Source organism: Rhipicephalus sanguineus, chromosome 2 (genome assembly GCF_013339695.2).
Source record: "Rhipicephalus sanguineus isolate Rsan-2018 chromosome 2, BIME_Rsan_1.4, whole genome shotgun sequence".
NCBI classification, from domain to species: Eukaryota; Metazoa; Arthropoda; class Arachnida; order Ixodida; family Ixodidae; genus Rhipicephalus; species Rhipicephalus sanguineus.
Genome location: NC_051177.1, coordinates 139,520,435 through 139,543,111, shown reverse-complemented (window position 1 = coordinate 139,543,111; position 22,677 = coordinate 139,520,435). Strand labels below are relative to the sequence as shown.

General features: G+C 46.8%; 1 protein-coding gene across 1 annotated transcript in view; it reads right to left on the bottom strand.

The window, feature by feature from the left end:
- Window positions 1–3,365: 3,365 nt before the first annotated feature.
- Window positions 3,366–22,677, bottom strand: part of LOC125757378 (tigger transposable element-derived protein 6-like) — a 39,945-nt gene continuing 20,633 nt past the window's right edge. Inside the window, exon 3 of the mRNA XM_049412931.1 lies at window positions 3,366–3,424. Coding sequence (XP_049268888.1) covers window positions 3,366–3,424 — 59 coding nt within the window. The remainder of the gene's footprint in view (window positions 3,425–22,677) is intronic.

The window sequence follows — 22,677 nt, the reverse complement described above, 5'->3', positions numbered from 1 at the left end:
TGAGGTTGAACTGAGCGGTTGAAGTTGACACACTATGTTACTACAGCAGATTCGTGGATGCTCCGTGGCTTCCACCTTTGCAGTTAGTTGCACTGGCTAACACTTCTAGGGCTAAAGTGCAAATGTTCTACAATCTAACTTCAGTATAACGAACACGGATATAAAAAGCAATTTAAGATTTAAAAAATTCGGCAGATCCCACGCCTTGTGGGAATCGGTTTCATGAGAAGCAGTCCGCAAGTAATTTGCCCATGCTGCATTTTTTGTCTTTGAGCCAAACGTTGCGAGGTGGATCGACATGTTTTTGCAAGTGTAGTAGTTGTGTGCACATCGTGGGCTTACCAGGGACGTTGACTACACTGGCATTCAAAGGGTAACTTATTGTCTGACCTAACGTCGGCACTCACGTAAGAGCGCAGATGGCGGTATTATCGAAACGAAGTGCACTTTACGATGCGATGATGTTAATATCATACGTGACTTTTGTTAGTGTATTCCTCCAGAATTGAGCAATGCTTGAATATAGCTTGCTGAATCGTAGGAACACAAATGTAATGTTTATTAGACTGCTACAAAAGCGGAGCCAACACTGAAACCACAATTGACGTTAACCCGACATGATGGCTGTATCATAGGAGTGTGTATCATATGTAGCGTTTATTGCTTTGTTATGAAATTAGATAGCGAGCACTGCAGCCACGATTGACGTTGCACCGACATTACGCCTGCATAGGGTCAGTTTCCATAGCAATTCCAAGACTGGCGTGGCTTTGTGGTAGAGTACCTGACTGCCATGCAGAATGCTTGGGTTCGATTCCTGCTGAGGTCCTGATTTTTATTCTTTGCATTCGTCCGGTCAACGCTGCCGATGCCGGTTCTTCTTAATGCTCTCGCATTTAAATTACCAATGTCGGTTCTCGCCGTTCCTGGGTACAAAAAAAACTGTCGATCACCTGTGGCGCATACCCGCATACCATGGACTGCGGTATACATAGCTTTCACTTGACGTCACAGACAGGTTCTCTGTGCTGATTCACAAACATGGCCGCCACCATGACTTTTTTATCTTATTAGAGTGTCATTTCAGTGGAGGACACCCAGTCGTCGCGTTCTTTTTGTGGTCTCCCCGCTTTCTTTTCGCCAGCTGTGCAAAGGGGGAACACAAGAGATTGGAGGGGGTACCGGAACTAATCTGATGTCACCGTTTCTTGCTCCGCGTGTTCGAGCAAGAGTTCACCCTGCGTCTCAACCAGTTGGTTCGCAAAGATGGCGGCCACGGTGACGTCGGTGCAAGCTATGTATAAGGGTACGTGCCACACGTGTCAGGAGGAAAGGGCTTGACGACGTATGCGACAGGATTTTCACGTTTTTCATGTCATGATCAAACAGTCATATTGGTCAAAAACTCTTACCCTCCCATACCAATTTCGGTCTGCACTAAGTTAAGGAGGCCATCATGAGAGCACCCAGACGTAGGCGGCTAGATAGTTAGGTACGTAGATAGAAATGCTCAAAGTGGCTTTGGTTCGCTAAGAAATGCTTCGCATTTAAAACTACCAGTACCAATAAACATTGGATGCATGACTAGAATGAACACAACTAAAGAAATGACATAGGCGCTCAAAGCATGATTAAGGTTTCACTGTAGGCGTAATGTTAGCTATAGCAGTCGCTATAAGCTGTTGACATATAACGCCCTCGTACGTACAAGTGTTGAACTGGCATAGTCCATTTTAGTGGTTAGAAATGGGCACGTCCACTTGTGTGGTCTGAAAGGTAGCAACCATATCGTGCAAGCCATCACATCACTAGACTCTACCGGGCATGTTGGCAGGCTTTATTTTTGTGTGTGTGTCTATCTTCAAATGTAGCCGACATGCTTTGTGCATTTGTTCTAACTATGAACAAGTAGTGCCTATTTAATAGCCAAACTTTCCTGCCTACAATGGCACACGAACTGGAGTGAGCATGAAAATCCGAAGTGCACAATGAAAGCTCCTGAACGGTTTACAAGAGAAGTGAAAATGTGTGCCAAATAGGTCAATGCGAACAAATGTTTCCTTAAGAAAAGAAGAGCTTTAAATATTGTGCGTTTACAGATCTTTGCACTGACTTAGAATAAGCATGTAGGCTGAATATGAGCGCTTGACACCATCTGAAACTAATGACACATTTTTAAAAGTTCACCTATATTTGGTAGCTTCATACACTGCAAGACTCTTCAGTGTTTGTCCGAAAGAAACACCGAAAATTTCTTTGAGCCTAAAACAAGTCCCTGTCTCGATCTAACTGCACCTCTGCACAAACATTTTCGACAGCTGCTGACATACTCGAGATGCAATAAGCTTATCCCCTTCAGGCATGAATTATGATGTACTGTCTGCAGTTTCAGTAATTGTGATTAGCGTGTAATTAACTATCTTTTAATTCTGCAGTCAGGTATGTTTCATTTTTACATAAGAAGAATGAAATCTTAAGCTCAAATTGCAAGCACAATTAGTTTTTCGTTTTCTTCATTTCGAGCAAGCATAAATGATCATTTTGGCATGCCACTCAGAGTGCGGCATGTCGAATAGCTCGTCAAACTTGGTAGTGTCTACAGCAAAGTCATCCTCTGCAGTAATACGCAGCAAAATTAAGCTAAATTAGCACCTCGTTTTTCCGTCGGGAAGAGTGTACGAATATGCACATCTTGTTTTAAGCCAGCTGAAGTAACACGCAGTATGTGACAAGCCTCTTCATTTGATGCGTACAATTGCACAAGCCACTGCTGAAGGGGTTGCACTGTGGTGCGGTATATAGACCCTTGTTGTCATGGCCGGTCACCCATTATAGTCATTGGTGCAATGTTGTTGATGGGGAATGACAAACTGATTGGTCATTCCATGCTTAAGTGGACACAAGTGAAAACATCAGAGCCAGGAGCAGGAAAAACAAAAATTTATCAAGTAACACAGTGCAATATGAAACAATACAAAAATGGCAGCAAAAGGAATGTTAAAAGCTATTAATAATAGATACAAAATTACAGCAGGATGTGGATCAGATCTGACAAACACTGAAAGAGTAAACTTAACAGTGACAAATTTTTTTAAAAAGTTCAAAAGAAAAAAAACAGACAATATACAGATGACAGGGCATTACTAGCAAGTCCATAAGTCATGAAGTCGACGGCAGCACTTTCCCAAAGAATGCTGGCGAGTCTTGACATGGATACAGTTGCTGGACTTGGCTTACCGGAATTCTAGATCTCGTAGCTTCCCTCAAGCCGGTTGAGTTAACTTGATGAAAAATATCATGTACTTGGTCGCACATATTGGTTTATGGTCTCTTACATCAACTGTTCATTCGTATTTCATATAAGGTCAGATGGTCCAGCCAACACCGGACACCACTAAGTTCTTCACTGTGTCTAACGGGATTTCTGAGGAAGAGGTAATTGGGTTAAGGCAATTAAAAGACACTATTTTTGCAGCTTGGATTGGAGAGTGCCAGGTCCTGGCGATGGTCCACAGTTCACCTAACTGTCTCAAGGCTGCTCTGTAAAGACCATAGCCACACCACTTCTAATCAGGGGTGAGGGAAGCGTGTCTCTCCTGCATTGCTGTCCAATGAGATTGTGCGCTCGCTGTGGCGGTCAAGAGGTGGAGCATTCACTTCCAACGTGGGATCTACTGATTTCGATTCTCAGTGCCACCAAGCACACACAGGATTTTTTGTAATTGGAAGAGCGGTACTTCTATATGGCGCTCAATCATGTGGATCCTCGTATTTCGAGGAGGTGGTGTCTCCTTTCCGCTCTCTTCTTGCTTTCCTTCCTCACCTTTCCAATGCCATTGTGGCCTGCTCCCAAAGGGTTGCAGAAGTGTCTTTTCCAACCTCAAAACACCATCCCTCTCGTGCGTGCGTTAGCTTTGCACAACACCGCACAACCATGTCCATGGCCAACCTATATCGTCCATTGGCAAGTCGCGGCTGGCCACTTGGTACCACATATTCTCTTACACTTCATATACACTGCTGAGAGCACTGGAGAATCCACAGGGGAGTGGAGGATCCAGATATCCTACCCTCCCCCGCCCCCTCTAATTTATGTATACCCTGAAGAAGACCTATAAGGCCGTGGCCCCCATACTGAGCTAGGTACTGAAACTCCCATAAGCTGACCCAACCTTCAGAAAAATCCTGTATCTGCCCCTGGCATAGTGGCTCCATCAGTGACTGTGGTGATCTCATCTGTGGCAGCCACATTCTGATGATACTCAATCATTGCACACTGTGCATGCATTGAATGCATGTTGAAGACCATTTGGTGGTCAATAGATTTAGCTGGGGTCTGGCACTATAACGCACCTCATAATCCAATCTTGTCTCTGGCATGTAAAACACAAGAATTTAATTTTGAGTAAGCTAACATTCGCATTCGATTAGACCAGTGGAAGTGAAGTGATGAGCTTTGTCTGTAATTGACATCTCTCGGCAAAACCAGCTTTCTTGCTTATTGGTTTGATATATAAAATCTATATATATATATTTTTCACTTCCGATCTAAAGTTAATGCAGGCTATATCTTCTCAGCTATCGGGAGCTGATACTCCCATATTTTGTTTGCTGTTGTGGCATGATTTTGGGGAGATTTGTACCCCTTCCTTCCCCCCCTCCCCTTTTACAGACAGGAACCCCCCTACGCGTTTCAGTAACTCACGCCAACACCCCAAAATCGAAATTTTGGTAGGCCCCTAATGCGGCGCTGTAAATGGTACCCCTGCTTTACCTCGCGCCGTCCATCCGCATCCTCCGTCCGCTTATGAAGAACGCCGACAGAGACGGGAGTGCACCCGTCAGCTCCGCTGGTCATCGACCTTCACAGAGTGGAATGGCTCCAACTTTTATTTCAAGAACGAGGGTATTTAACCTCCCCTACCCCCCTCACGAGGAATTTGATAATTCGAATAGCGCGCCCACCATTGGCGGCGCGGCAGTCGCTGCGCCGCTAAAGTTTATGCGCCGCCGGTTGCGTTTGCCGCGCGCACAGCGCATTCACGTGAAAAGTTACGTGGGGCTTGAACGGCCCTCCCTGGATACGCGCAGTGCAGAGCGAAGCTGAAGGAAGTTTGATGTGTGCATGCACCAAGAAAACTGATTACCCACAGTTCTTGACAGGTCCACCACGTGACCGTCCCCTTCACAGACACGTGATGAAGAGGAAACGTGTGGCCGGTGTGGCGGGCTTTGTCTCCACGTGTGTCTGATGTGCAAATACAACACGCGAACTGGTTTTACTCTTCATTCCTTTCCGAGTGATGCGGTGAAAAGGCAGGAATGGATGTCGAGGTTGCGCCTTGCTGAGCCGCTGTCTCAGTCATGGTGAGTGTGCAGTGTCCATTCCAGTGACGGCGATTTCTACAAGGGTAAGTGTTATGGCATGCATGACTGTCAAGTTCGTCGTCGCAGGCAAATGACATAGTGCTACGAAAACCTGCACATTGTTCTTCCCGTGGCGAATCGATGTTTATTTAGACCGAAGCAAAACTGCGATTCGGCCTAGTTGGAACACATTCATATTGAAATATTTGCGCAGGCACACGGCGCAGGCACACCGTGTGTGTGTCTCTTCTGTGTGTCCCCGTGTGCCTGCTCAAATATTTCAATGTGAATTATTTAGACCATTGTCGATGTTCGGCCTTGTTATGACACGGCGTGGTATGACAGTGCTAATGTAAATCTCTTCTAAGGACAAGGACAGGGGAGAGCACAACATAGCGCTCGTGCTGCGTTCCCCCTGTCGTTCTCGTCCTCTGAATCGTTTTGAATTATTGCGACGTTCACCAGCGTTGCGTCAAAACGTTGCGGCCTGTCTGTTTTTCGAGTCGGCCGGACGACCACAACGCAGTATGCGCGCGGAACTTTCACGGTAAAACGCGACCTTTTTATCGTCTATTTCTACTTACATTCGGTTGGCTTGCACCTTACGTCCTTGTACGAGAGGTCCGCACATTAGTCCTCGGCTATCGCTTTGTTTTGAACCTTTCATCACGGTTAACCAACGCCAAAGAAAGGTCACGCCTAGGAAACATGCGTAGCATGGTATCTCTATGAACGAAACTATTTGAGCGTGAGGCGGTAGATGTGTTGTATTGTAGTTTAGCCTGTATGGGAGAGACTCGGTGTGAAAAAGCATGCTGCATGCATTTAATCTGTACAAAACTGATGGTTCCTACATCACTTTGTCAGATGTAAAATTTGAATTGCCTAATGCAAAGGGGGCTACCACAAAAAAAAAAGTTGGACGGACATGTCCCACCAACGCTTCCTCTAGAAAGCATCTAGGAAGATGTTTGCGGCGTCGCTAGACGCTCTCTCACCCACTGTAGCCGTCATGCTTTGAGGGTGTCAAGAGATGGGGCCAGCTGCTTCCCTACATTCACGTCTGTGTATCCATCCAAGTCAGATACATGCCCATTCAAATCCTCAAGAATGGGAACTGCCCAGTCGCTGGTCAAACACTTTGCTTTCTGGCACGTGCACTCTATCAGCTTTTCGTTGGCCTCTAGCCAATGACTGCCATGTGCATCGCGCACGCTGCGGTAGAACTTCCCATGATGCTTCCAATTAACCACATATGGTCACTGCAGTTTCTCCCCGCACCTTGTCACTATTTTTCCCGCCGCCACGAAAAACCGTCTCCCCCTCCTTTTGCAGTTGGGACTGGATCTGATCTTTCCTGACCAGCACCAGTCTCTGTGTAAAGGTGGTTCCAGGCCTTTCAAGTGGGTCTTTTTCACCACATACAATGAAATCTGCTTGGTGAGCTTTGTTGAGATTTAAAATATCCAACTGTGAAAGTACGCTGTTCCTTTTGCCAGTGCCGTGGGCAGCAGCACTTCACCGGAGTTGAAGGCGAGTTTGGAGAAGCAGATGCTAATGAACCAAGTTTCCCACAGCGGGGAAGAGGTTGATGCCTACATTCAGGCTCTGGTTTGGAAGTGGCTGGTACCACTGTAGATAGTGTTCAAATACTGGTTGCCACTGGCCGTCCCATGTATCTGCTCTTCGGTCACCTTGTGGACCTGAGGTGGACTCGCGGTGTTGCTCTCTGTCACACACTTCAGTAAGGCCCCGCCGATCTAACAACATCTTGGCAGACTCGCAGGCTTCCGGCCTCGCGCTCATCGTTTCGTCTCTTTTGCTCCCTTTCGACGCTTGTCTACAAAACTGAAGGTTTCGCCCTACTCAAATAGCTTATCTAAATCCGTGTCGCCCATTGCTATATATAACTTGCAAGTACGTCACACCGCGGAACTCTGGGATACGATCTCGGCATGCGCCGCCATCACAGAGCACATGGCAGCAGATGACACCCAGTCAAGCTGTGCGAGGCTCGCATTTCCCGTCAACGCCGTACGTCGCAATGGCGATTTGTGCGATATTTGTGAGAAGTGTATACGATATATGAGAAGTGTAAATCAGATTAAAAAAGGACCAGACGTGGGGACGTACTGTTTGCCAAAGGTGATCACACACGCGCGCGAAAGAGCTGTCCGAGAAGCGGACAGCTCTTTCAGAGCATTTGCAGTGCAGGAATGTTTCATGCTCGTTATGCAATTTCATAAACCCATGCACGTATGTCCTCTCAGGTCGGTGCTCTGATTGAATCAATGGGTCGAAAGATTTCTTCCACTCTTTGCCGAAGCCACCGGTCGCAGAAGTAAATTTTTCGATTAGACTGTGTTCACTTCTCCATCAAGATGGCACTTCTTCATTGCCAATGTCGCCAAATTCATTGCCGCCACTGGTCGTGCATGTAGCTTTTTGACGAGAGGAGGAAGCCATCTGTTGGGGCCGTCTGTGCAGGAGCGCTCTTCTCGTGCACGTACGCCGTACTCCACGTAGAACAGGAGCGCAGTGAGATGAGAGCAAGTTTCTCCATTTCCGGCCATGCATGTGCAGTGCGCGCCAAACACTTCCCCATCACTCTTGCCCATGAATCAGACATCGACGGAGGGCTTGTTAATGCTCTGGGAATGTTTAACCCTCAGAGAAATAAACAGCACCTACAGGAAGGTCAAATAATTAACACGTCTTACTTGAGTGACGACGATCATTGTGGCGGTGGCAACTTTCTTCACCCACGGCTCCCGCATCCAGCCACTCATAACAAAATTGTGGCCCTCGAGGGCCTTTCTCGACTTCAGCTGTTTTCGCGTAATAAAACTCGTCCTCAAAACGAAAGATTCGTGAATATCGGAGATGTCGACGCGCGGCCACAAGTCCACATCGCTTACACAGTCGTCCGCACAAAGCGTGAATGGGTCCAGCCTGTAGAGTCTCGTCTTTTCTTTGTACCGCTCGCGGTCTTTTTGGCGCAATGTTGAGGTGTAGTCTTCCAGTGTAGCTGACATCGTGCACGACGCTCCTTGGAGTTAAATTTGCGTTGCGCTCACACTTGATCACACATGCAAGCTATGCCAACGCTCGCAAACACGACTGTGCCACTGCACTCCACGGCCGCCTTTGACAAAATGGCTGCCCACCCAGAGTGTATAGCGTCGTCGCCGTTCACGCAAGCTCCCTATATGTCGCACACTTCGATGAGGCCCCGCCATCCAACAACGGTGTCTCGGCTGAATTGCAGGCTTCTGCCTTATGCTTGGGCCTGTGACACCTTAAAAGCCTCAAAGTCGTGCATTTAAATTTTTTGTTGGCTGGTCAACAGGTGCGAGGTTGCACATGTAGAGATGTTCAGGATGACTTAGGAACTCATTAGCTGACATGCATACTCGATTTAAAGAAAAATGGCAGGAGATATTCATTAACTATATGAGAGGAAACACACACAAAAAGAAATCGTGATAAAAAAAAAAGAATAACACAATAAGCTATGCAGTAAATGAATAATTACAAATACAAACAACACAGTAAGTTAATTAAATAAACCGACATGCACGTAGAATTGCCACCTTTCCCCGAGAAAAAACCGGCCCTTCGGGGAGGGGGAGGAGTGTTAAAAAAGATTAAGTTAATGTTGAACAATAGGCGCCATGTTGTTTATGGCATGCAATGCCATTTAATGTAACATTGCTTTCATTGAGCGAAATAAACTTAATGTACGTGTACACATAAACACAACGCTGAGCTAACCAACTGTGTGGAGAAGCACTAGGCTGTCACGTAGGGGTTGTTTTCCCTCTGGCCATATGGGGGCCACCGTCGAAAATCTTTGCGATAGTTAGTGACTGCTCACGTTTGCCTCGTGGATACTGGGGTATTCTTCACGGGACAAGAACTTCTGCTTCAGTGAGTTGGGGAGACTCAAGGGTACATGTCCAGCCACGTTGAGGGTGACCTCATGGCATTTCGCAGCAGCGCGTATCTCTGGTTGCTTGCAATGAGGGCAACGCCCTAAAAACTTGGGTGTTGCGGGAATCGTTCCAGCCCGTGGTCAATTAAAAATAGCTTGCTTTTTTGATGACAGTGCCCTCGAGGCAAGTGATTAAAGTGGCCTGTTTCCCTATCAAAATGCACGACGGAGTGGAGGTTGGAAGATGCATGGTGACGATCTGGGGTTTGAGGTAGCACCAGGGTGGCCACAATCTTCCTTATTTCTGGGCAATGTTCCATAACCCTGGTCACCATGCTCTTGTAGTTTTGCAGAACAACCGCGGCTAATGAAGATGCAATGTCATTGGTGCCCACGTGTATCACCAAAGTGGTCGTCGTGCGTGGAATGAAGCCTATCAGTGAGATTGTTCCTTGCACAGACAGTCCAGACTGGTGTGTTCTTTCGATGAGGGTCGAATTGGTTAAAGAGGTAGCTTTAGAATCTCTGATGATGGCCAAAGTCGGGGCGTGGGGGGGGGGGGGGCACTTCTATATTAAACGTCTCCCTGCAGTACTTGCAGTAATATATATATATATATATATATATATATATATATATATATATATATATATATATATATATATAATAGGTATAACACGACGGAGGCGTTGTCAACAGCGATATAAATATTTATTTCCCAACAGTTTCGGGGGGGGACATCCCTTCCTCAGGGGATGAGTTAAAACTGACGTCTAAGTTCGAACTTGCTTCTTGCCGCGTCCCTCTCGCCTTCAAGGACATTTCAGAGAGTGGGGGCGATAAATTACGAAAAAAAGAAAAAAGGAAAAGAAAAAAAAAAGAAAAGAAGAGAGAAGAACACCGACAAAGTCAGAAAACACGGGGCGAGGGAGAAAAAAAATGCTGTGGTATGGCCTGAAGTAGTTGAAAGTGTTTACCGGTTCGCGTCGTGCGCCGGGCCACCCAAAATTGTCATCGCGGAGGGCAGGATGAGGCACGTGAGGGAAGAGCGTCCCCTTAATGGGTCGGCTTTCCGTCTTTCATCTCCGCCCGCTCCTTGTGAATAGCCTCAAAGTGGTAGGGGAGCGTAAGCACTTACATTGTACAAGTAGTGAAAAGAAAATAATCAACAAAAAAAAGGAAGAAGAGAAGAAAAGCAAGAAAGTAAACGACACTGCACACGTACGAGCCAATCAAGAAACAGGCATGGTCCCAATTATGATTCCGCATTGCCAAATTCATTTTGGCTTATCTCTCGGAGGCAGGAGAGTCTTCCACGGTCCTGATGGATGGCAGCTGTTAATGTTCTAAATTTAAAAATAAAATATGCCTCACGTTCGCGCGCGCACGTGTTTTGGAAACTGGACTGTAAAAGAGTTGCGCTGATATTTTCAAGGCTGTGGTTTGGCAAGCGTAGATGTCTGGATAAGGGTAGCTTCGGTAGTGAAATGGCGTGGTACCGGTGATTATTGAACCGCAGCCGAAATGGCGTGTCCGTTTGGCCGATGTATTCTTGCCCGCAGACGTTACAATGTAACATGTATATCACATTGCTGGAGTCACAGTTTAGGTTTTGGGTGATGTTGAATTTGAAATCTGAGAAGCTTGCCTTTGATTCACGCGTTGTGACCATGTGTGGGCATACCTTGCAACAAGCTTTTCCGCAGGGGCGGCACCCTGGTTCAGTTATGGCGGGTTTTGTTTTTGCTCTGACAAGAATGTCCTTCAGGTTTTTATCCCTGCGGTACACCATGCGAGGTGGCTCTGCGAAGATGGAAGTCAGTCGTTTGCTTTGCCTGATTATGTTGAAATGGCGGGAAAGTATGTTGTTAACTTGTGGCACTGATGAGGAGTAAGTTAGTACAAGATTTGTTTGGGAAGTTGTTTTGGATACTCTTTTTGGCTCCTTAATTATGTCATTCTGGTTCACGTTGCGCGCACGTAGTATGGCATCGTCAATAATGTCTTCGGGATAATTTTGTTGTGATAGGGAATTCTTTAGGCGTTCAGCGTGTTTGTCAAATTTCTGTAAATCGGTGCATATTCTTCGATACCGGTAGGCCTGACAATATGGAATACCCGTCTTGCAATGTCTTAGATGGCTACTGTTGAAATGTCAGCACATTTGGCGGTCTGTAGGCTTTCTGTAAAGGTTTGTTGAAAGGCGTTCATTTTTGACTGAAACAGTGACGTCCAAGAAGTTAATGCTAGTTTTGGAAATGCTATGTGTGAACTTAATCGATGGGTGGAGCTCGTTGAAATCCCATATGAACCGGTGAAGGCTCCCTTCATCGTGGTTCAATACAATAAATATGTCGTCCAAGAATCTTCTGTAATACAAAGGTTTCAAGGCGCGCCCCTCAATAAATGGGATTTCAAGAGATGCCATAAAGGTGCTCGCAAAGTTCGGGGCCATTTTTGTGCCCATTGCAGTGCCCCTGACCTGAAGGTCATCTTCAACAATGAATGACAACTTTGAACGAATAGGTTAACGAGGCTTCCAAAGCAAGAATACGTGTAACCAACTACTGGTACATAAACACTCACACACGCGCATACATACATACATACATCGTACATAATTACATATGTACGTACCTACATACTCAAATAAGCCATATTAAACACCATGCGCAAAATTAAAAACATGCTCTTTTCGATCTACTTCGGGCCAGACATAAGAATTTTTCTATGTACTGAACGGCGAGCCATTATGTCGAGCCAAACGTGGCTGTCCGTTCAGTTGTCCTGTTAACAAACTCGTTTATAATATCGTCTAACACCACTTCCGAGGTCCTGCCCTTGTGGACATGTAAAAGTAGAAGATGCGTTAGTCTGCTTTGTGTCATACGGCTGCGGAGGTACATTTTGATTCGACGTAAAGCGCTGAATGAGTGCTCCCCTGAGGCTACGGATGCCGGAATGGACAGTAAAAGCTGGAGGTACTTAATAACTTCATCAAATATTTCCCGCACCCCCTCCGACTTTTTCTGTAGGACATCTATGATGCTTTCTACTGTTACTGTGTTCACTTCGGACAGAAGAGGTGACAAGAGCATAAACTGTGCTGAAAGTCTAGGTAGCGCAAAATCGTCAGTGTGCCTACCTAAATTCTTTCTCAACTCATCTGGTGTATACTCCTGACCCTTGGCAGCATTAATCAACGTGAGCTCCAGATTAACCAGCGTGTCCATACCAGGCTATGGTGTATTTCACTCGTTATCCGATCAGTAGCAGCGAAAAACTCCTTCCTCATTGCTGTTTTGGGGTCAAGTACAGCAGGCTCAGATGGCTTCTCTGTGAACTTGAACCTTTTTGGCGGTTTTGCAGGCCTTGTCACCTGAGGCTCCTTCAGTCTGATCTGCGTGGCAGTTGACAGAGTTTTTGCCACAGTTCGTCAAACTCCTTTTCTGAGCGTAGGCGGGAGATCGCTTCACCCAGTGCCTCGGCAGCTTCCTTTGCGTCAGCCGCGCGAAGAGCTGGGCGTTGGAGTGCCTTTGCAACTTCTTCGCATGGACCAAACAGCACTATTGAAATGCCAATTCCTAATAGCGTCTCGAATTTTTTCATGGCTTCTGAATATCCTTGCAAGGCAGCCTTGCAAGTTTCCGTCGTAGAGCCTGGTGTCTTCGTTAACTCATTTAGAGTTTCTTGCACTCTACTATAGACCAGAACACAGCGAATTCCATGCGCATCGCCATATTTGCATCGCGCGTCGCGCCATCTATCGCACACGCGACGAAACAACATGCGCGGGCTGCCACGCCAGCAGACGCTACACAGAGCAAACGTGAAACTCCCGAAACTCAGCCCGTCGGAGAGCGTGTTTCGCGTCTTTTCTAGCCTGGACATTTTGGCTGATTTTATTGGAATATCAAGAGCATCTGGCTCATGCAAGTCCACAATGTGTACAGTACGTGCTGAGTGGGCTGCAGAAGCAACCTCGTCAGATACGTACGCTGTTACATTTGTAAAAAAACGTTCTCGCTGTAGTACGCGGGAATCATAATTGCAGTGCAGCTCGCGAAAGAGTGAAACGATGTTTTGTTGCCCCATATTACAAGGTGTGCAGAAAGTTTTGTGAAAGCTCATCATTTCAGCATGCATCGCGTAATAATTATAGTACGCTTTACGGGTAGTTTCGCGGAACGTAATTTTTGTTTCACGAGCGCTCTTACAATAATGCGTCTTGCTCACAAAAGCGTGCTATCAGAGAGCATAATCTGCAGTATCGTTCAGCGATCCCTTTTGGAAGCTACCTGCGCGATTTTATTCTTGTAACGATGGTATGGTGCTTTACAAGCGAAACTCTGCTACTCTTAGTTAAGCCAGTTAGCTACGCCTGCGACGTAAAGGACACTGGCGCAAGTACTGTTTACTTACGTGCCAATATATGTATTCTGTGCAGCTGGATGCATCGTGTCCAAATAAATTTGGGGACATGAAATACTGAAATGAAAGCACGAAATTCTGGCCAGCTGTTGAGGAGCACCGTGCCATTTATTACCTTTTGAAGGCGAAATCTCGAAGGCGTGGATGCCATCAAAAGCACTAAAGCTTAATACTACGTTGAAAGTGACAAAGCATGCTGATTGCTTGTGCTTGAAAGCACTACCTTGCACTTGGTTTTCGTCAAGAGAAATGCTCGAAGGTATGAAGTGCACCCCCACACAAAGCTCGCGCCTGCCTTCAACCCAGCTGCGTGTCACGCAAATTAGGTTCGCAAAATGAAATAGATGGGCATCACACTGCAGAATACACGCAGTTAGTGTACTTACTCGCGTATTTTCACTCGGCTCCTAGTTTTTTTAGCTTGAATCACAGTTATCCACTCGCGGCGAAGCTGAAAACACCGCACCGGCACTATTTCCGTGGCGCGTCGTAATCGTCGCAGACAATGCTAATATCCTCTTGTTGCGCTGCTTGTTTTGGCATCCAAAGACGACGCAATAGTGCCCAGACGAGCTCTTATACGCTGAAGCGGCGTGAACGGGTACTTTTTTTCACTTTAAAGCCTCAGAACTGCAGCTTGCCCTGTTTACTTGGTGCAGCCCGCGCGCGCCTTGGCAGCCCGCGCAGCCCGGCGTCTGGATGCGAGAGTATCCGCTCGGCTCGCCAGCAGCCTGGGTGCGAGACAGGCGTGCTCTGGTGTATAGTTTTCACGAAACCTCCTCAATGACTGTACCCTGACCGTCCATCTGGTTGGGCAAAGGGGCATCAGAATGCTCGGGCTCGAGCCAACATGCTCTGGTATTTAGTGACACGGAGGGCTGACTACACTGACGAAGACGCTCCGCCTCTTATGTGAATCCAATATTAAATTTGAGATGTCTTTCACGATGCTTAGGGCATCGTTACTTACGTCACAGCTTTTGCTGGCTTCCTGCAAGACTAAGTCTAAGGAATGGTTACTACAGTGAACATAAAGTGATCTGGGCTGTGCGTCGCAAATTCTTTTCTGCACTCTGTTGAAACGGCCGGACATATTTGCAGCTCCATCAAAACAATGTCCGCGCAAGTTCTGGAATTCAAGACCGATGCGTAAAATCATATTTTTCAGGGTATTGTATAATGTTTCGGCCCTACAGTCGGGTGCGCTGTAGAGGCCGACGAACTCTTCTCAAGCAGTCATTGTCGAACGGTCTACCCATCGCACACATAATGTGAACTGCTCTTGCCCTGTGAAGTCTGTTGTCCCATCAGCAATTATACCAAAGAACGGGCTCGATCTCACGTCCTTTACGATGTTGCGTTGTACATTGTGTGCCATGATCTCTATTATTTCATTTTGCACATCAGTGCTCAGCCATTTGTCCCTCCTCATGAGCCATCTTTTGAGAGCTGGCATGTCGTTCGATCGCTCTTCTAAAAGATCTGTTAAGTTGCCGTCCTCTTTGGTGTGCCCCTGTAACGCTTGACCTGAGCGACAGAAATAATGGATGGAGCTGACTATGACGCTCAGCGCTATCATGGATTCCTTCTGCTGCTTCTGGTTCTGCGCAGATAGAAGCTGTACAACCCGAATTCGTGTTGCTCTGGAGAGGCTGCGGTTTAGAGCATCTACGTGAAATTGACTTTTCTCATGGCGTTTCAGCCTCTCGGTACCTTTTTTCCAGTTGTTGAAGCCTGTCTTCATAAATGATAACTCCATAACTCGCGTATTATCTCCAACGTCCTTACTTAAGGCCACGCGGCACTCATAGCAGAAAACTGTATCACGCTCAAAGTCGTAAGAAAGCCATGAAAACCTCTCGAACCACCCGTGGTGGCATGAGCGACCGTCTTTGTTTTTCGGAAATTTGTAGCTTTTCTTTGGCACAGCTCGCAAACACGGCATATCTCCATCCGAATGTCGGCTGCCACTTTGTATAGATGTCTCGGAAGATGTGGATGGTCTTTCCGCCTCTGTAGCTCCTCGCATAGAGTGTGATGTTTCTGCCTCGGTGTAACCGCTGGTGCTCCTTATATCTACGACGTTTAAAAGCCCTAGCACGTTCTCTGGGCTGCCTCTCAAGGAAAGGTTTAACGGCTTGACTTTTCGGTTTTGGTTTCCGCGGCTGGATGCCGAAGTGATTATAGAGGGTGGAGAGGTCAGACGTCGTAAGAGGGACCTCAGTCGGGTTTGTGTGTGTGTATGTACACACATACATACACGTGCACATATGTAATATGAGTGATGGCATGACGGAGGCATTGTCTTGAACAGAGAAATAAGTATGTCTTTGCCAACAGTTTCTGGGAGCTGCTTCTCTCTTTGTCAGGGCTTGTGTTAAAGGTGCTGTCAAGCTGGCTGCTTTGGCGACGTCCCCCTCGCTCTCGAACACATTTCAGAGATGCCACGTGAGCAGATAGCAGCCGCCATTCGCAGCTTCCGGAGCGCAATTTGAACGACGTTCACCAGTGGGTGGATGCGCAGTGTGGCATGGCTCTTCCCTTGTGTCGATACATGCTCTCTGGGTTTTCCCATGGTCTGGACTGGAGACACTTTCACTTTGCTGAGCGCATTCCAGCACACGGAATATGCGATGTCTGCGGTCTGCTGCCTGGAAAGACAGTCTTTCTGCTCTATCGACACGTGCTGTGCAAAATTTGCTATGAACAGGGCCTGGTCAATGAGGTTTACGAATGTCCACTCAGCGGTTAACAGTATCGTAAAGAAGATGCTGATTGGAGAGACTTTTTCGTGGAGAACCTCCTCACGCGCAAGGTGAAGTGCTAGAACGAGGATCAGGCTACGAGGTGATCATGAATGCTTCAAACGTATCCAAGCATTTTGATCAAGACTGTATTCATCACTCTACGCATTGTCAGAAATGTTCAGCCTTCGTCCTGTGCAGGAACGTGTGCGCACAGGAGAAGCAATTGCAGATGGCATGCAATGCCTAACCAAGCCTAACAGCTGGAACCATTGCAGGACTTCGTTCTGGAATCGATGCTCACTGCTTTGGAGTGGAAGAACATGTTGGAGAATTGAGATCTGGGTTTGAACAGGTTGTACAAGGCCACAGCACCCACTGCGATAGACTGAATGAGGTCTCGCACATTTTAAATACTTGAAGAGAGGCAGTGATGGAGACGTCAGAAAAGCAAACACTTTCGATTGATGAAGCCAGAATCACCTCTCTTATAAAGTCGAAGAAGATTTGGCGGCACAAGCAACTTGATGAAGTTGCTCAATGCATAGGCACTTTGAGTGGAGATGTTAAAATAGTAGCAGCCACCACAACAAGGCAGGGTCTCAATAAGCTGGAGCAGAGTAATGTTGAAATAATGCGATGGTTAGCTAAAGATGACAACTGATTGGAAAGAATCTCACTAACCACGAGCGCCTTCAAGGCTGTTCTTGCGAAAGCACCGGAGCACACAACGAAGGTAATTTTGGAAAAGTGCAAAGCAAACACTGACTACAGCGCTGCATCAAAGGCGAAAGAGGCGGGAAATGGTCTGAAGGCATCAGAAGAGAGAGAAAATCAGCTCCTTGCACGTCATATGCTGGACATTACACAAAACTTGTTTTATGTCGAGGGAGTCAAGTCATTGAAAAAAAAAATGATATCGAGAGGTTGGGCAGTTTATTACAGTCATCCCATATACTTGTGCGGCTATCGCATCTCCCCAGGATTGTATCTGAAGAAGGATGAGAGCTCTGTATCGGTGCACACGTATATTCAACTGCACAGATGCGTGATTGACAAATTTCTACAGTGGCCAGGCTGGACACATTCATAACTTTGGTGCCACTCAGAGGGTGCCAGCTACTGCTGTATATAACAAGAGTGAGAGGGGAGAAAAAGCTTTGCACGGCTGAAAGTCGCTAATCAATGTGCGGTTATGATGCCGTGTTGTCTGTCGGTTCTGGTCGTGTGCAGAGCCCAGCTGTGTGAAAGGCATTCAAGCCGTGGAAGGGGGAGGCTGCGTGGTATTTTACAAGAAAATTCGACAACGCAAACCACTGAGAAAAGAAGGCGAAAGGAAAGAGCGTCAACTCGCAACTAATTTTATTCTTGCAAATCCACCGCAATATATACACCATTCCACACATGCGCAGTAACACACCATGCGTCTCATCCGACAATCGCCCACTCTCAATGCACATGCTAGTTCAGAAACCTGTCAAAAAAATCAAATTCAGCTGAACGCAGTACCACCGACGTATCGCTAATACATATATCTTTTTCTTTCGGATGAGGTATGCTTCCAGCATCTCTCGCTCAATCACCTCCTTGCTTCTACCTAAAATAGTTATATTGGCAAATCTTGCCTCACATCCACACGCGCTGCAGTGCATAGGCAAATGTGCCAAAAGATTATTCTTTATCGAAAGAACACGCTCCCTCGCTCGATCATTTACGCATCGGCCGGTCTGGCCGATGTAAACCTTTCCACAGGTGAGCGGAATTTCGTAGACCACTCCCGTCGCACAGGTGACGTAGGGCCTCGCATGCCTCTTACCGCAGGGGGCAGGCACGGGTCCTCTTGAAATCTGTGGGCACAGGCCCGACAGTTTCCTTGGCGCAGAAAACACAACAGGTACTTTGTACCTATTGGCCACCTTTTTAAGGTTGTGTGCAACCTTATGGGCGTACGGGACAACTACTGGTCTTTTTTCGAACCGCTGAACCTCCTTCTTTTTCCCTTTAATCTTTTGAAGCAGGGATTCAGCCGCTGCTGCAACGACCGAGCAAGGATACCCAGATGAATGTAGCCGGCTGACCTGGTTGTCAAAGCTCTCTTGCATTCTGTGAGGGCAAGACTTAGCCAACGCACCTTCCAAGCACATAAAAGCAATTCCTCTTTTAACTACTTTAGATTGGGCAGCATCATAGGGCATCAGCTCTTTGCACGAACGAGGCCAGTAGGCCCAACAGATGTGCTCTTCCGTCAGAGTGAGGCTCAAATCTAAAAACTGAATTTTCTCGTTAGTAGGTAGCTCATGCGTGAAGGACAGCCCCTTCGCATGTTGTCGAAATTTCTTTAAGATTTCGTCCACCTCTCTCCTCCGTTAAAGGTGCGTTGGCTAAGTCTTGCCCTCACAGAATGCAAGAGAGCTTTGACAACCAAGTCAGCCGGCTATATTCATCTGGGTATCCTCGCTCGGTTATTGCGTAAAGTACATATATGTGAAAGTACATATATGTACTTTTCACTCAGGCGTGCAGATGTAAACTCGAGGGCAAGGTATGTCAAACAAAAAACGCCAGGCCTGCGCTGAAACCGCAGCACAGTCATAGTGAAAGCTGAAAGAGCGGCGTTTCTAGGCCCCGTTGTAAACTCTCTTGGTGCTACTAATACAAGTACACTAGCAAGGTACCCACTACGCCATAAATCACAATTTTTGTGAAGTTGGGAAGCACCTAGTAAGCCATTATTCGTCATTCTGCGGGGAAGCGAGGCACCAGCTACACATCTGTAAGGCGTTATCTGCACTTTGTTGACGCGACGACTGATGACTATGAAGAATTATGGCTCAGCCTTTTGTAATGAGTGGGAAGCTTTAAACGGCCCACCATTTATGCAATTTACATTGGGTGACGCCCGGTCACTATTTCTCTCTCCCGTCATGCTGTATAACATACGTTGACGTGGGAGGGAGAGGGGAGGGGGCCGAAGAACTTTACTAAAACCCCGAGGAAATGGATCATGCACTTATGGGCTTCCTTGGCAACCAATACAAGTGCACTTGCAAGGAACCCTCTACGCTATAAATCACTAATTTTTCAGAAGTAGGGAAGCTGGCACTATGCCATTTTTCGTCATTCTACAGAGAGCCGTGGTACCTGCTAAATGCATGTAAGGCATTATGCGCACTTTGTTGAGGCTGTGCCCGATGATGATGAACAATTATGGCGGAGCCCTTTGTAACGGGTTGGAAGCATTCAACAACCTTCTCGTTGCGCAATTCGCATTGTGTGACGCCTGGTTACAGAATTGCCGTTGCGTGACACTTGGTGCTTATTTTACTCTTCTACCACGCTATATTGCATATGTTAATGTGGTTCCTTCCCGACGTGAAGCCTGTATAGGGTCTTTTTGCAAAGCAGTTTCAAGCACCGGCATGGCACAGAGGTTGAATACTGGGCTCCCACGCAGAGGGCCCAGGTTCGAACCTCGTTCCATCCTGGAATTTTTTTTCTTATTTCGTTTTTTTTTATTGCGATAGCAATTATATGGACAGTCTCGGCTGGATTTTGCCGTCGCCGTCGCCGCCGTCATGCACCGTATATGTATAAGTATGTATATATATATAAAAGCCCCAAAGAAAAATAATTCAGAAAAATGCTTCCGAAGCGCGGAATCGAACCAGGGACCTCTTGTTCCGCAGCGAGCGGCGTTATCCACTACGCCACGAAACGCAGATCCTCCACGTAGCTAACGGCGAGCGTTATATACACACCCTTTAGCGCTGGACGGACTCGGAGACAGCAGGCGATAATAAGCGTTTCTTCATTACCAGCGAGATGGTGCTAGAAGCCCGACGGGTGCATTTAAAAGTCATCGGCGAGCTCGCTCGCTTCTTATATTTGCGCATGGGAGAAGCTTGCGCTTCCGCTGTCTCCTCGCGCAGTTTTCTCGTGGTGAGGGGAAGAGGGATGTTTCACGCTTTCACCGTGATGTCCGCGCTCATGTTACGGAGCGTACGAAAGTCACTCGATCTCAAGGGACGCCGCTAAACGAACAAACAGAAGATGAGCGCGAACTATCAAGTGTCACAGCTCGACACTTGAAGCACGCTAGTTTCCTTCGCTGCTTCGGCCGCCTTTGCAGCAGAAGCGATGTTCAAACTGAGAGTATCCATTGGCGAGCATCACTTCGTATAGCATTAGTTCCTTGCTATCGCATTCATTGCTTCGCCCTTGCGGCGAAACTGTGACTTTTTCTTCTTATTTCGAGCGATAGTGGTTGCAGACACCGGCGGCGGTGGCGGACAACTACGGCGCCAAAAACGGCCGCTGTAGTGATCTCATAACAGCTTTCGCTGTAAAACATGCTGAAGGAAGCTTTGATTTTTGTGCCTGAAAGCTGTAGTGTTAGAAGCATGTCAGAATATGGTGTGGTGTCTTTTGATTTCCTTGAATAAAAAGAAATAAAGTACGATCAAATATATTTCATGCAGACTACATCATCTATTTATTTTGAGGCGAATCTTCCAGCTGTTAAAGGTAGCTTAAGTAAGCGTCTTCAGTTTTCTCTTCAGTGTTTCGCCCTTCTTTGCCGCTGTTAACTTGTCGGTTTTCATTTGGACGTAGTTTTTCAGTAAAGTGTTCGTGGCTGCCCACAAAATGTTGTGAAGCACTGTCTGGATGGTGTCCTTCGCAACAAATGTCCAAATCTTCATTGTCAATTAAGAGGTGCTTCACCACGCTGCAAAGAAGCTGCCTTTGGTGCTGTGGAATGGGAACATCAGCAATGTACAGCTTCATCTTTTTCCAGTAGGCAGAAATATGCTACGCATCAGAAACAACCACAGCACGTTCAACATCTGGAGGTATTGTGTTGCTCTGAATATGCAGAAACATAAAAGCAGCTTCCGTGCTGCTCACTATCAAATAGTCGGACAACTTAAGTTCCTAAAGTTGTGACACAAGCTGCTCGAAAGATGCCACCTTATATTTGCGTTCCTCCCCTTCGTGCGAAAAAAGCGACATCTGAATGACCTTTTGTAGCTGGTCTGCCTCATGGCGCTTCCATTTTGCGTCAGGCTCCTCGTGAACCGAAGCACAGTCGGATAGGTAAGCGGGGCTGTTCGGAAACATCGTCGACACTGCATCTTTGGTTAGTCGAGTAAGGCTCATCGGAACTTCTCTAGTCTTTCCGCTGCTATCAGTGTAAGTAGTGGAAGTCCTCAAATACTCTGCTTTGAAATGAAGTTCGCAGACCTGCGATATTGAAAAGCAAAAAGAATGTTTTAAAATATTTTAGCAGCATTTTAGATATGTTTTTCTGCCTGAATTACTTTCTAGAACGTTATAATTAGCGAGGATTGAGATCTAGAGTGACGCTACTGAGTAATCTACTGCACCAACACAGGTCTGTGACACAGAATTCGCTTTATGCGAAGGTTTCTTGGTGCAAATTTTAAATTCTTACCTTCGGATCATGCAGAGTGTCGATGTCGACATCTTCCTGACAAATAGCGTGTTTCCATTTTATCCTGCGGTCATCTTTAGGGAAGGAGAACAAGTGGACCTTTGGTCCACCTTCATAATTTGCACAACAGTTCGGCATGCAGCAGTGGCCCATCCTGTGAACTTCCTGGTAATTTCACGTCACCAAACTTTACTGCTTGCACTCCAAATAACACAGACAGGGTCAAGACTTGCACAGATCTCCAAAGCACGTCCACCAGCACTATTTCCAAATTCTTGTGCAGCGTAGCACCTCGCTGTGCCAGGCCCAAACAAGTTCTAACAGGCTCGCCCTAACGAAGGGAGTCACCGACCCTGCATTCCCCAACCGGTCCTCACCATGCCCACCAGTTCGTCGGACTACGTGTGGTGACATCAGACATGGAAACGAAGGGAGTGAAGAGGCCTTGAAAAATTCTAGGAGGCGCTGGCTGAGCTCCCTCCTTTGGACTGCTCTCTGTGCTCGTGGAGGAGAGAGTGGTGGGGAACGAGGGTGGCATTGCATGCTCCCATGAGGACGAGGAGGTGGGGGAGCTGCTGCAGCTGCCGCCCATGCTTTCACTCTCTTGCAGTGGGGGGGAAGGTGATTCTGGTTTTTGCTCCTTTCTTGGGCTTGAAAGAGCGTATGCTTGGGCATGTTGGTAATTCACACTTTTTTGAGCGCACAAATGAACATTTGTGCGCTCAAAAAAGTGTTCCTTGGGCTGTTGA